The sequence below is a fragment of the Poecilia reticulata genome, linkage group LG15 (genome assembly GCF_000633615.1).
Source record: "Poecilia reticulata strain Guanapo linkage group LG15, Guppy_female_1.0+MT, whole genome shotgun sequence".
Lineage (NCBI taxonomy): Eukaryota > Metazoa > Chordata > Actinopteri > Cyprinodontiformes > Poeciliidae > Poecilia > Poecilia reticulata.
Window position 1 is genome coordinate 24,253,214 of NC_024345.1, and position 16,019 is coordinate 24,269,232.

At 38.7% G+C, this 16,019-nt stretch overlaps 1 protein-coding gene across 1 annotated transcript in view; it reads right to left on the reverse strand.

The window, feature by feature from the left end:
- Nucleotides 1-9,622: 9,622 nt before the first annotated feature.
- macrod2 (mono-ADP ribosylhydrolase 2) overlaps nucleotides 9,623-16,019 on the reverse strand; it is a 470,949-nt gene continuing 464,552 nt past the window's right edge. The window contains exons 16-18 of the mRNA XM_008430201.2: nucleotides 14,295-14,330; nucleotides 12,882-12,950; nucleotides 9,623-10,778 (exon numbers count right to left, since the gene is read on the reverse strand). Of these exons, the coding sequence (XP_008428423.1) occupies nucleotides 10,756-10,778; nucleotides 12,882-12,950; nucleotides 14,295-14,330 (128 nt within the window). The 3' untranslated portion in view covers nucleotides 9,623-10,755. The remainder of the gene's footprint in view (nucleotides 10,779-12,881; nucleotides 12,951-14,294; nucleotides 14,331-16,019) is intronic.

The window sequence follows — 16,019 nt, forward strand, 5'->3', positions numbered from 1 at the left end:
TTTTTAAGCCGCAAAGGGTCAGAATTATATACATGGGCTGATCATGTTCATTCAAACTGATTGGTTTACAGTCTCAGCTCTGCTTTTAGGTAAAATTGGATTGTTTCTACAGGGTTAAGTTTGGCTGCAGAAGCATAATGTTAACCAGCTTTATCCATTCAAAAACACAGCTTAGGTGTGTGTTTGGCGACATTCTCTAATTGAAACAACTACTTATCTTGAGTTTTCCAAATTGTTAACAGATGAAGGGAAATTGGTTGGGATTTTCAACAACAATGGAGACCCCAGGTCTCTAGTTTATCATAAACTGCCAGATTACCGGTTGCTACTTTCCACATAGAAACTAGAAACATGCTGTGGGTCTGTTTTGCTGCTATTGTCGTGTGTTGGAGTTCCGGTCCATTCCTCCTGACAGGATTGGCGTTTGAGGGCTGCCTCACTCACACACACATTTCCACATCTACTCACAACTTCTTCATTGGACTGAAATCAGGGCTTTGATGGCCACACCAAAATATTAACTTTGTTGTCTTTAAGCCACTTTGGTAATCACTTTGGTTGTATCTTTAGGGTTTTTGGAAGATCAATGTGTGCCTAAGCTTTAATGTCTTAGCTGATGTCTTCAGATGCTGCTTCGGTATTTCCACATAATGTTCTTTCTTCATGATGCCATCTATTTTATGAAGTGGACCAGTTCCCCCTGCAGCAAAACAGCCTCACAACGAGATGCTGCCACCCAGACGTGATGGGTGCAAGCTGATTTTTCCTGGTCTTTTACTTTGGAGTGTGTGATCTTGGTTTTGGTCTCAGAAGGACGGGCCTTGACACCATGCATGATATGACAAATCCTTATTACTCTTTTGCTGTTTTCTTTTATTTTAATATATCTTACAATTATTGAATTTAGTTTAGAGATTGTGTGTCAATGTGTGGTTGCATTTAATAACTGAAATATTTGTTTATTATGATAATTACTAGTAGAAGCAGTTTTGGTCGAGTAATTAACCGTCTTTCCATTAATTTTTGTACTTGTGGTGTACAAAGTAGAAACAATGTCCTGAAATAGTCAAAATCTAAACATTTGGTCTTGGCCTTTGACGGTGCGTGATTGGTTTTGGCAGAACCGGCCCTGACTTCATGTCTGGTTCCACCTCCATACTTAGGAGTCAGGATGGTGATCTTTGGCTTATGATCTTTGGTCATTATGACCAAACAGTTTCATCAGACCACAAGACATGTCCCCAGAAATGAAGGTCATTGTTGCTGTGTGCATTTGAAAATGGACAGGACAGTTTCACTGTGGATAAAGACTCTGTCTTACCAGCTTCAGCAACATCTTTACAAGATTTTGTCTTTTGTTCTGGAATTTGCCTGCGCAATTTGAACCAAATACGTTCATCTCTGGGACACAGAGCCTGCATCTTTCCTGGACGTTAAAGAGCTGGACATTCCCATCATGTCTGTACTTGCATATAATTGTTTGATGAATGCGGCACCTTCAAGCATTGGTAAATTGTTACCAAGAATAAACCAGACTTATGCAGCTCCACAATTCTCTTCCGTATATCTTGGATGGCTTCTTTTGACTTTCCCATCGTGTCAAACACACATCCATAATTGACTGTAATCTATTGGAGGATTCCAACACCATGACATCTTCTGGGTTTCCCCTCGTTATTTAGAGATGGTAATCACTCTGCATGGAAACTGCTGGTGTTGAAGATACTGATAAATCTCTGATAAAATACATATTTTGCAAATCATTGTGATGTCCAGTCACACAGCCCCAGCTTTTAGGGCCTGGAAATTCACTCTTCAAATCTACAAATTATTTTTCAGCATACATCACTAAAGAGCGATTGACCCCCAGCTTCCCCACTAATTTTCCAAGCTTATCTCTGCTCAGTTTTTGCAGTTAAATGCTTTCCTATTACATGGCTGGAGTGGAAGCAGCAGGCCCCACCAGACACCCTGCTCCTCTCTGTGTGCAAGCCGTTCATCTTTAAACGCATTGCTGACTCATTTCCTGAATCCCAGGAAGCCCAAGATCCAGGTGACATTTAGCTTTAATGAGAAAGAACATTGGCATTACCAAACTACTCACAAAGTTACAGCTAAATAAGTCTAATGCATTTATTAATGTCCAAATTAATTACGGAGCGTTTTAGAGCCGTTGCTTTTCATTTTCTTTCATTAGGCTTCCTGGGTGTTTTTCTCCTGTTGAAAGCGACAGGCACAGAAACATTTTAATGACTTCTGAAGTAAATTTGTTAACAAGGGCAGAAGCATTCTTCATGCCTCCCCCAATTGCACTCTGTCAGAGCTCCAAAAAGAAATGTTATCGCTTAAATCTTGTTTCGATTTACCTCTTCCTGAAAGGACATTTTGCACACACAGAGATTGCATGCATTTGTTGTCTAAATAGAAGGTTGTTTCCCTGCATAAGAGCTTTAACCTATTGGATAATGAGAACAGTCTGAAACTAATGGTGCCAAATTAACGAAAGTTTATCACCAGATGGCATTAAATGCAAGACTTTATATGGCTCAGGGTAGCTTTTTAGCAGCAGTTTAGGCTGTAAAGCAGCTAAAACATGTTTATTGCTGCATTTCTGTAGCACACAAATTAGTTTCATAACTTAGTGAAACTTAATATTTTACCCCGAAGCAAGCAATGTTTTGTTTTGAAAAGAGAAGCCAAATGAATTCAGGTGTGAATAGCACTCTAGCGAATTATCACCATGTTATTACACTGAGAGAGAAATTTTCATTTTCATCTGAATCTGATGCCTGTTGTGAAGCAAAAAATGGTGCTTAGCAAAACTATTCACACCCTTTTGAACTTTCTCACATTACGACGAATTTCTATGTATTTTATTGCGGTTTTATGTTGTGTTTAAGCAAAGCAGGACATAACTGTAAAATGGGAGTATTTTGTATTCACTGTAAAATACATTATGCTCAGTTAGACTGAATGTAGTGGTTCTGAGATGTAGTAAAGATACATTTTCATCACAGATTAGATTTGGGTCCGAGTCAATCTAAACATGAATATGCTTTGAGCCTCTGTACTATGAGTCTCATTCACATAGGCTCACAAACAGACACGATGACACCTGGCAGGGTAGGAAACGGGAATCAAACCCTCAACTTTGAGACTACAAGACCACTTTGAGCCACAGCTTCCCCAGTAGTGTTGTTGTTCTGTTGGCCCTTCTTTAGCTCCATCGATTTCCCCACCATCTCTGAACAGCCTCATGACCCTGTTGAAATAAGCAACCACACAGCATGATTCTGCCACTGCTATGTTTCATAGAGGGGATTTATAGTGTTTGTTTTTTGCCACACACTGTGCACGTGGGCCGAAATATTACATTTTGATCTCTTCTGATCAGAGAGTCTTCCTCTACATCTTCAGCTATTGGACTTAGTTCCAACAGTGATTGTCTGCTGGCAGATTCTACAAATTGAGCTGTGGCTCTCCATAGCTCCTGAAAAGTAACCATGAGGATCTGAGAATCTGTTTCTGATTATTATTAGCCAGTTGTAGGGGCTGCACAGTGGCGCAGTTGGTAGAGCTGTTGCCTTGCAGCAAGGAGGTTCTGGGTTCAATTCCCGGCCCCGGTCTTTCTGCATGGAGTTTGCATGTTCTCTCTGTGCATGCGTGGGTTTTCTCCGGGTACTCCGGTTTCCTCCCAGAGTCCAAAAACATGACTGTCACGTTAATTGGCCTCTCCAAATTGCCCCTGTGTGTGTGTGTGTGTGTGCGCATGGTTGTTTGTCCTGTGTGTCTCTGTGTTGCCCTGCGACAAACTGGCGACCTGTCCAGGGTGACCCCGCCTCTCGCCCGAAACCCTAGCTGGAGATAGGCACCAGCAACCCTCCCGACCCCACTGAGGGACAAGGGTGTAAAGAAAATGGATGGATAGATGTAGGTTTTCAGATGACTTTTTCATTTTTGAATTGTGGATTTAGCTGTGTTGCATCAGATATCCCCGACTTTTGTTTTATAAGGCAACCTTACTTACATGTCACCAAAACTGTATTGCTGGCCCATTTGGTGTGTTGCTTGGTGTTTGCTTACTTATGTTCAACAATAAACCTGATAGATCTTTAAAGAAAAGCTGTTAATATACTAAGATGAAATTGGTCTCTATTCCCTAATTACGTGACTCTTTACTGTAGCTTTGCTCTAGATTTTAAAAGTGCATTTTATTAAATGGTCTAATAAAATATCTAGAAGCAAATTTATTTTTTAAATATTTTAACAATATATAAATTTCCTCCACTCCATGATTATATTCTACTTTTCAATTGTAACATCACAAAAAGTGAAAGAATCTGAATACGTTTGCAATGGACTCAGGAATGGATATTTAAACTGTTGCTTTTTACACTCAACTTTACCAAGCTTAGACTGTAACTACAGTAAGAGATAACGTTTCCTTCTCACTTGACTCGACTTAATTGGAGCAAAAACAGAGAACAAAACTTATAATTAGTCAATTAAGTTTTTCTTTGTATGGTCATGACACAAACATTCTTTTTCAGCCAGATTGTGAACATCATTTCCATAAACGTCTGGCTCTGGCAAAGTTTTATTGACACATTCTTAGTTGTTCAAAGTGAACCCGAAAAGCTGCAAGTCAATTTTCTTTCAACATTTCAGTGGCCCTAGTCGGCTTTGAAAAAAAACAAAAAAAAAAACAGGCATCCATAATGAATGCTGTCAATTTTCATCCCAATTAGAGTGTTTATCTCGACTTAGTGCACCTATACTGATGCCTTCTCTTGAGGGGGCGATGAATTTTCATGAAGGACAAACACTGTACTTCAAAAAAAAAAAGAAAAAAAAAGGCTTATCTCAGGTTGGGATTTAAAGCTTTAGCTGGAATTACTTTTCTCCAATTTGTTCTTGCTGTGTTAACAGCCAGAGCAGCACCAGGGTTGCTGTACTGAGGTGGGAGACAGTGGGTGGGGTTAGCAGTGAATAAGTAGAGGAAAAAGTTAAATGATGGGAAGAGAACAAGGTAATGTGTGTTTATGTAAGAAGAGCCGTCACTAAGCTTTCATTTGGAAGAAGGAAATAAATAGAGCACATCACATCAACCCGCTGCTGCTTGACAAGCCTTGTCAGGTACTGACAAAAACATATCTCACATGTCAATCACCGCTTCTTGCCACGTATAAATACCCTAACACGTATTTATGGTTCACTTTAATGTGAGGACAGACACAACGCCTGTGATGTGCTGCTTTTAAGGATGTGAGTCAACAATTTGAGCCTCGCAACTCTGATATAAACCAGAAAATCCAACAGCATCAGATGTAAACTGGGACATGGGGCTGTTTTTGTGTAGAAGAATAGGTTTGTTATCTTAGCATTGAAATCCTATGCATGCCAAGGAGTTGGTTTCTTAAAACCAAGCTTGTTTCCCCCTGACACCACCTACTGCTCAGGTTAAGGGAAATTACTGCGCTGACATGCAACATTTAAATGAACTCATTAAAATTTAAACAGTCACCAGTCCAGGGACAATCACTGCAGACCTCTGCTTGGCAGGCGACAAGATAATACAATGCAAACAGCTGGTACGGTGGAGTAAAACTTGTTTTTCTTTGACTTTCCACATTGACAACAACCCCTGTTGCAGATTCTTGTTTTTGCAGTTGTAGCACAAAAGGAGTGAAACAAAGAAAGGTTTTCAGCAAGACAAAATGAGCCAATGTTTGATTTAAATTCTGCATCCGGCTTCAATGTCAAACAGTGGTAAGTAGTTAATGTACCACTGCTTAGAGCAGTGAAAATTGTTTAAAAAAGTGACAAAAAGCTTAAAATTCCTTTAAAAGCTTTTATCTACATGCATGGCACAGCATTGATAGCACTGCATATTCAAGGTCAAAACACAAAGATGTACAAAATTTAACTCTCTTTAGAAAGTGATGACTTATTTTTCTGTAAAAACTCATGTACTGTGTAAAATGAAATATGCTTGAAGATTTATCTTCCCTGTGAATTACTGTGACATGTCATTGCACATCTGTGTAGCCTGGAGTTGTCTAAATCTGGCATCTGCTAACAGGTATTCACACCTAGTTTGAATGGAATATAATTAATTCCTCTCCATTTCTTAGTCTTCTTAGAAAAAGACAGTTTCTCACCTTGCAGGTTTTCTCTTATATTATAGTCTGGGCATTGGCCCAGCAACTCCAGAACCAAGATGCTGCTGCCTTACTGGTGTGTTTGGCATTTTGTCCTGTTCAAATGTCTTTTTAAAGAACAATTCATTTTTGGCACAAGGGAGTATGACCTTTTCATGTATTATGATGTATTCAAACGGAGCCATGGTACCTGCTATGCGATAATTAGTCCCAACACTGTAGCAAGATAAGCATCCTCATCCACCATGCTTCAGTGTGCTGTGGGTTGGAGTCAGTGCTTGGGGGTCATCTACAGTTTCTTGATCCCTCCTTCAAAAAAATCCTCTACTTTCATCCATAAAATATTGCTTCATTTTCCTTCAGGCTAGTCGATATGTCCTTTGGCAAATTGCAACCTGGGAATTTGCTGGGCTTCACAGAGGCATTATCTTTCTGTTACAGTACTAAGAGGAAACAGTAGACCTTTTTAGTTTCCATTTAAAAACCATTTGAGATCAATTCAGCTGAGCAGCCTGTCATTTTCTGCACTTCTTTATACACTTGAAACCAGATATGTACACACTATAAGAAAGACACCTTCTTTCAACTTTATTCTCACATTAAATAATATTAAACCTTATTCAGTTCGGTTGGCTAGAATTACCAATAATGTTTCCATTATAAATGCTAGAAAGACTGATTTCTTTTTTATTACTTTCTTCAAAATTGAGAAGGTTATGTATGCTGAGACTGCTATATCCGTACACAATTTAGGTAAGCCCAGATGATGATGATTGCTTTGTAATCTGAAAGATATCTCATCATGTGAGTTATTTAGAAGCACACAAATGGATGTATTTTAAAACATCTTGCAGTGTGGCAATGGCGAAGGGCTAAAGCACGTGATCCATATCAAAAGTTTGAGTTTCGGCCCGTTGACCTTTGCCACATCTCTTCCCTCAATCTGGTTTCCTGTCAGACCACTCTTGAAAAATGCCACTAGAACCAATTAAGAAAAAAAAACATTCTAATAATGTTTCTTCTGTTACATCATGGAAAAATCAAAAGACATCCAAGATGGATGACGTTGCGATCGACAGTGAGTTGAGGAAAAGGTGTGTAAATGAAAGGGACACAGTTGGAACGGGGATGTAGAAGGAACTCGGGTCGAGGCGGAACTATAAGTTTAGAGCTCAAGATGCTGAGAGTGACGAGGGCGGATAGAGTCAGGAATGAGTACATCAAAGGGATAACTCATGAAATGTTTTAGAGAAGGTCACAGAAGCCAGATTTAGATGATTTGGACAAGTCCAGGGGAGAAGCAATGATTATATGTGTAGAAGGATGCTGAGGTTGGAACCACTGGGCAGAAGGCAGAGAGCAAGACCCAAAAGGAGATTTATGGTTGTGGTGAAAGAAGACATGATAGTTGGTGTGAGGGTAGAGGATGGAGACAGATAATTCACTATGGTAATGCCTGAAGGTGCTACACATTTATCTGTTCAAAAAAGGGGAAAGACTCTATATCCCACAGATGGATGAGTTTTGGTGCAAAGTGTACCCATCAACTCCAGAATAAAAGCTAAAAAATCTTGTAAAAATGCTCAAAAAAAGCTGGGAAGAGTATTATCTATATTGAAATGAGTCCTGTACCAATACAAGTTCAATGAGGAGGAATAAAGTATTACTCCAAAGGCTACATAGAAAGCCAGATTAGATTTTGCCAAACCACTCAAGGGCAAAGAACTTATTTTTTTTGGAGAGCTGTCCTGTGGTCACACTTAAACCAAAATTTAAGTGTGCCATTAGGACTATTGCTGCTTTTAAAGGAAAGATAGAGAAGCTCATAAGCCTGCTAACAGAGTTGGCAGCATCATTTAGTGGGGGAGATTTGCTGCAGGGCAAACTGGCAGCAAATCTACAAAATAGATGGTGTGATGAGGAAAGAACATTAGGTAATACTGAAGCAACATCTGAAGACGTCAGCCAGGAAGTTAACGCTTGGTCACAAATGGATCTTCTAAATGGGAAATGACCTTAAGCATGCAGCCAAATTAGTTACAGAGTGGCCCGAGAATAAAACGGTCAGTGTCTTGGAGTGGCCGCCACAAAGAGAATTTCTAGCTAGAAACAAAAAGGTCTGTGTAAGCAACCTGACCCAGTTCCACCTGTTCTGAGAGGGAGGAATGGACCATGATTAGAGCAAACTGTTGTGGGAATCTTGAAGGAAATCCAGATGCAAATGGGTAGACTTAATGTGAGGGAAATAAGATTGCCATTTTATACACTATATCTAAATGCCTGGAGGACAGATGTCGGCTATGACTTTCCGTCTCTGAGCTTGAACAGCCTTTACTTCTGTATTTTGTTTTGTATTCGATATACATGTCTGTTAGTTTTACCCAGTCTATTACCCTTCAAAGCAATTTTTGTTGCTTACTTGGGTGATATGCTCCAGATATCAAACTTTAGAGTATAACTGATTAAAAATTGTGGAGCTCAACCACATCATGAGTCTGCGGCTTATTGCCACTTACTGTGGAGTGTCCTGCATAAAGGATGTAGCAGCTTTCTGTTGGTTTTGGTTGTCGTCTTGGGCTGAACTTGATCTTATCATGCACTTGTTGGTGTAAACCTGTGAGAAAGTTGGTTAGCGCAATAAAGGACCCTTCCTCTTGTTTACCGACACCTAAAACAGCAGGAGTTCTGCATGTTGTAGCGAACAAATGGAAAATGGAAAAGTGTATTGTGAGACATCTTTGTGCATGGGTATAAAATTTTTTTAGAAATGATGAACCCAACTAGTTGAAAACTTTATGCTAATAGCTGACAAAGGGATGTGGTTTTTTTGAAAGAGATTCTTTCAAGCCGAAACAGAGCGTCAGTCGTTGCCTTGCTTCACTTTGAAGTTTTCTGCCTTCTGGCTGTCAGTCTGTTGGCGTTGGCGATCAAACCACCATCTCATCCACATCTTGTGTCCGGGATCGTTTTTATTAATTCACTGTCAAATATATGAACAAAGTAAATGCCTCTACCAGGAACATTCACTTCAACTCTGGTTGACTCCATTTATGAATGCAAAGAGAAAAAAAACAGGATTTTTGAACATTTTTTGTCTATTAATAAGACACTGCAGTAAGCCAGTTTTTCCCCGTAAATTGCTTTAACCGGTTATCGACAGATCAAAACTAAATAAAAACCAAAGTTTTAGGAGATTGGACCAATCTCTAACAAAGGACAAAAAGTGTTTTTAATAAGATTCAAATGAGCAAATTATATTTTTTCTGCTAGTGAACACCTGTGGAGAGATTAGTCATTAGGAAACTCTAAAATTCATGACTGGATATTGATCTCCTGCTGATAAACTGACTTCTGGTTGTATTTTTCAAAATACTTCCATCCTTACTAGGAATTTCCTGGTCTAAAACACACAGCTGGTCATGACAAAACTAAAATGACACAATGAGCATCATAAGCTGACACAAGGCTTTGAATTTAAACTTTATTAGTTGTTTCTGTTATAGTTTAGCAAAGCAAACATCAAAGTATGAAGGCATCATCATTTCATTTCATAGAACTGTAATTCATCTGTTCTTTAGCATGGCACCACCGAAAATAATTAGCTAACGATTAAAAGAAAGTAAAACCCATTTTAAATTCAACCCAATAAAACAAATGTGTAACAACAGGCAATAGCCATTGTGATGTAATTAAAAATACAAATCATCTGCAAGCAAAACACAAGCATAAAATCATACTTGGCCCTCCTCCTAAAGTCTGATACCATTATTTTTTGTCTGATATGAAATAAGGCAGATTCCTTCCCGTACAATTATAAACAATCTGGAAAGAAGACAAGCAAAAGTGAAGAGGGCTAGTTCTTTTTTTTTTTTATGACAGTGAAATTCAAAGCAATTTTCTGGCATGCACAGGAAAAGGCGAAAACAAGGGAAGGGGGAAAAAAAAAAGAGCTAATCAATTTGTCAAGAGACGGCCGCATCCTGGTTTGTGTGATCTGGGATGTTAACACATGAGTTGCCAGGGAATGGAACATTGCCTTGCAGTTATTGGCTGATTTGACTTGGCGCTGCACCAACGGTGCAATCTAAAAGCCCCATAAATGCAGAACATTAACCTGTATATTGCCAAGTTGGAATTGTAGGAACAAAAAGGTTGATGTTAAGCCTCATCCAGTCAGGAGTGTCAACATGTAGGAGCTGCGGCTGCTGGCCTCCGACAGCTTGACCGAGCTCTCACAGTGGCTTTTAGCAAATAAACACTTGAACCTGGTTCGTCTCTTTGCACCCTGCTGGCAAAATGATGGATGACTAACACACAGTGAGGTATGGCTCTTCTTTTCTGGTTGATATGTTCAAGTCCTATAGCAAGGTTTTGTACATACATACATTTACATACAGTACATACATACTTCAGGGAAGAATTAAAAGGTGGAGAGCTAATTAAAGTTGGGGTTGTGAGCATCATGTGAAGTTTCTGGTTGTCCTGGGCCAGTGTCAGAGCCCATTCTGACATGGGCCCGTCTGACACCAGTGCGGTTGGCCTTTGCACAGTTTACTGGCTGTCAGATGAGGTTGATTGTTCTCCTCTCAGTAGGTCATTCTTTGTTCTCAGCAGAGTCTGGACAGAAAATTAAAATGGGATGTGAAAATACCGTCAAATACCGTGCTCAAGTTTTAATTTCTATTCTTAAAAAGTTGACATTTTAATAAAATATAATTGAGAAAAAAACATTACACTTGTAACTGATTACATTTATTTTGTGAATTAGGCCTTAGATTTCATGTTCCCAATGTGACAAAAATATGTCTATTTGTTGTTTACTTTGTCCTTAGGTCATGACTCCATTTGCCAGTGTCAAAACTTTTTTGTTGCTATACAAACTTGTTGGCAATTTTATCTTTATTGTGTGCTTGATATAAAAACTCTCATCACACTACTTCAGAGACCTGAAAACAGTTATTTCAAAATGAGTCTCCTCGACACACATCCTAGTCTTTCCCCCTTTTTCCTGCCACTTTTATACTGCAAGGCCACTAAAATGTATACAAAATGAGTGTAAATATCAAACTTTTTACCGTTTGATATTTAATATCCTAACCTGTTATGATACTGAAATAAGCAGGGGAAAAAGGTCAATCATGTTTTCATACATCTACTCGGTTTTAAGTCATACCTTTTGCCATAAAATGCTCTGTAAGAATGTTATGTTCACTTTCATGATGACATTACAGAGTTAGACACTCAGCTTTCTCAAGTTTGCAATATTTTCTTTTATTTAAAATGGTCAAATACCAGAATAGGAAAAGATCAGAGTGGCTGCAAAAAATGAGGCAAAACTGGCCTATGTGTCAAGGGCCAGCTCTAATCTCTTTTTATAATAACTGATGTCTTGTTCATAGTTTTATATTGACTTCTGCAGTAATTCATAGACAGTTTCCATTATGCCAAATGATTAATTTTAGGATATATTTGGTGTCTGACCTATTAAATGTGAAGATATAAAAATTTTTAGTTATTTGTTCGGAATAGATAAACAATAGTCAAACGTATATAGAGATATCCCCCTATCCTCTTCCACTGTGGGCCTTAGTTTTGGACTGCAGTGGAGTGCCAAATTAAAACATACTTATCAAATTACAGGTATAGCCGCGTCAACGTGGTTCAGATCAAAATATTCTGCATCAAAACCCAAAATTTAGGCAAAATTCAATATGAAATTGAGAGGCTGTTCCATTTCTCTATCTTGTTAACCTTTAGTGAATAATCCATTATCTGGACTCTGAAAAGAGGACAGCCTGTTGTGATTCTCCTAAGTTGTACTCTGGCTGATTAAAAAAAACAGTATATGCTGACCAGATTCATAATAAAGCATCCCACCGTGATCCTGACGCTTGTTAGACAACAACCTTTTTCTTCCCTGACGCTTTGTCTGGCATTGTAAAGCTTTCCCTTTCTACACCGCCACATGTGTCTGCCAACCTATTTCATATGCTGCTACTCTGTCCTATTTATTCAACCACAACAATCTGTTCATAGCAGGTACTTGTGTTTCTTTTTGTTCCCTCTACCTGGAAACTCCTCTTTGCAACACCCAAGTCCCTATTTCTGGCTTAACAACTCTCCTGAATGGAAAAGGGAAAAAAAACAACACAAAATACATTTCCAGTGATAGAAATGTAAATGTGTCAATATAAAAATTCTATGCAATTGGACCAAAACTTTGATAGAAATCTGAGAATAACAGTGGCACAGTACCCTTATCAAACATGATTTATTGGCATGATTACTACCACTGCGGTCACTGCATGTTAAAATAATATACATTTTACAGTTGATTTATTAAACGTCCGATGGTCGGGTTTTCAGGTAATTTATCACACTCAATCTCCAAAGACGTGCCAGACACTTGTGTGTCGAGATATCAGGGTTAACACTGCAGACCTGAAATGGGTTGAGTGGAGTTACAAATGCATTTGGCCCTGGAGGAGCACGTACAAATGGCCTGCACTCCCCTACAGAGATGGGAAGATGGAGACAGACGGGGAGGAAAACTGATGCAGGGGGAATGAACCCAGGCAACAATTTCCTGCACATAGCTCAGGATTCTCTGAATAAACTGAATTTTAATTCAGTGGCTGTGGCCACTAATAGGAGCCCTCTTAAAAATAGAGATGTGCATGAGCCCGCGAGAGGTTGTTAATGTTTCCTCTGTGCCCTTACCTTTGGGCTTTGGGTCTTCAGGTTTTATTGAAGAAGATTCTCCTGGGCTCTCAACAGGTTTTATATCCTCTAAGAGAACAGAAAACGGAGGAAAGGGGTTATAGGCAAAGAAAACCTGCAACATACCTCAAAAGCACATGCTCACCAAAGCTTCAGAATCAACCTGAGCAAATTTATAGTTCTCATGCATCTGTCTAAGGCTCAAGATTAAAGGTAGTGTTCCTCCTTCTCAAAACTACATTCTTTATCACAAAAACCGTTTCAGCATCTTCCACATATACTGAATGCTAATATGTACTGTCATGTGGTGTGAATTAGTAAATAGAAAGGGAAGTTGCAAGAAAAAAACAAATGGCTGTCGGTAGTAGACGTTAGATAAGACAAATCAATGATCCCTCTTAGCTTTTTCACTTTTACCAAAACCTTAAATGCATTTTATCTGGATTTTATGCGACAGACCAACAGAAAGTATGCAGTTATGGAAGGGAAGAAAATGATGCAATTACAAATAAAACCTGGAAAATATGGCGTCCGTTTTAATTGAACCTTTTTACTCTGATGCTGATAAATGAAATCAGGTGCAACCAAGTTAGCTTTAGAAGTCACCTTATTAGACGCTAAGTGTCAAGCTAATGGCTGAGCTGTTCTAAAGAAACCCTAAAGAAAATTAGTTTCTAGTTCATCTGCTTAGCTGTGTTTCTCTTCTAGATGAAGCCACTGAAGGAGTCACTATTCTGCCCTTAAATGTCCACTTTTATTTAACATAGAAAGTACACTTTGATCTTTTCTTCTGTTTGTTTCTGTGTATCTGCTCTGTCTAAAGATCGCTGCAGACGGTCGCTAGAGGGAGTTTTTCCTTTTCTACTGTCGTCACAAACCTGTTCAGGGGGAATTGATGCTTTAAGTCAACGACTCAATGCAATCTGCATTGTTTCCTTCAACAGAAAACTAACAAAAAATGAAATTGAGTTTGAATTAGTTTATATGATTGGATTGAAATTTATGTCCACTCTTCTTTGCAAAATAGTTCAGGATCGAAGGAAAGTGTTTGAGTAATACTTTTCAAGGCTTGCCTCAGACTTTATTGGTGTTATACTACAGCTTGCATATGAACCTTTTTGGCATACTTGTGCTGTTTAATGTTATTGTCATACTGGAAGGTGAACCTCAATCACTTTCTCTTAAAAAAGCACCTCACAGCAAATTTAAAGTTATAGGGGATAGTGTATTCAGGAAGATGAGTTGAACATGTTATTTACCGTAACGGAAATCAAACTAAATACAGATGCAGAAAAACCTTTTCAGATTTGAACTTGTGAATGATTTTTGAACACTGCGGGTTCTTTTTCTTCCTCCTCTAAATACTATTTTGTGTTGGGCTGATTACACAAAGTGTTTAGCATCACTACTCACCGCCGTTGCTGGTGCCAGCCTTGGGTTCAGAGGAATCTGTAATGCAGAGCAGATATTGATGTAGACATTGCCTTTACTCGGGTATTAACGTTAATCATTGTCTGAAATCATTCTGCTTGCAAGCTGCTGTTCTAATTTATTTTTAGTCCAAGGACTTTACGGCAGCTTCACACTTCTGACCCGATGCTTTCTCTCGTCCCTGAAAACTCACTGCCTTCCTAAAGAGTTATGCTTCACAAAAAAAGAACAAAACAAACACACGATGGGAGAAAGACTCATGCAAAATTAATTACAGGCTGCCATCCCTGTAAGGCAGCTAGAGACCCTCCTCCCCTCCCCCTATAAACATCCTTTCCCCCTCTTCTCTATCCTACTTGTTACCTTTGTAGTCACAAAACTCCTTTATCGTCGCTCCCTGAGCAAACCTCCGCATTTCCTTCTTTGGAACAACAATCATCCCAACAAAGCACGCCACAAAAATAACCCGCTCTCCCCAGGCAGGCTTGTGATAATGTAAACAAATACAACCGGTTAAACACAATAGAAGAATGTGCAGAATCCAAAGCATGTCATCGTTCTGTATGTCTGCAGTCAAGGTCATTTACCAAGTTGGTAAAAAAAAAAAAAGGAGGTTCCTGGTGATCATTACAGCTTTGGATTTAAATACCATGGCATCTTTAAAAAACAATAAAAAAAGCACACGTAGGCAACATTAGTCTTTGTTTCTATGGCTGTTCTGAAGACGTCCATAAAAAGAAGAAAACACACTCTTTCTTTGTATTTAATCTGTTGCAATATTTCAGCATAAACTTTTCCTTTTGTAGACACCAGAGGGACAGAAGTACTGCTGAGAAGCAGGAAGGATGAAGCAACAACAGTCTGAGCCTTTGTATAGCTTTTTGCCTTTTAATCTGAGACATTGAACTGCCCACGAGGCAAAATATCATCCTTAAACAGAGAGTAAAAAGGAATATTTTCAATGTTTACATGTTTGTTCTTTTAGTTTATACTATGCATACTCGTTTGTGCTTAGTTTTCTTTCTCACTGAGCCACTTTTCCTCCAAAAATTCTTCTTGGTCTTTGATTTAGACTTTTAATGACCAATTCATACTGTGAATATCAGACATAACCAGGCATCCCTAAATAAAACCCTGGGTAACCAATTTATAAGGCACCTAGTTTGTAAATAGCCTTCAGAGATGCAGAACCTTTGCATAAGTCATCAACATGAAAATCAAGGAAGAAGTTATTAAACCTGCAACCATGAAACCCATGGTCACTCTGGAGAAGCTTCAGAGACGCAGCCCAGGAGGGAGAATCTGTTGATGGGACTGAAGTTACTTATGCAAGGCACAAATCTGTCCATTATGGGGAGGAAGAAAACCTCTGACATAAAAACTCAACATATGGACGAAGGCACTTTAAACTTTTGGCTCAATTTGTAAAACATAATATTTGACTGACTTATTTATGCCAGCTTTCAGACAAAAGGTACACAAACACATAGGACAGAATACATTTTCAACTATTAAATTGTAAATCTTTTTTGAAACATATGGATATCATTTTACACTTCACAATTATGATTCACAGATAATTAAAACTCAACATGTGGTGTCAGAAATTTCGAAAATTGCAAAATGGTTACAAATTGGACACTTATGTCACATTAAACAACGGTAATTAACCCAATGCACTAAATTTACTCAGCCTCTAATTGGTCT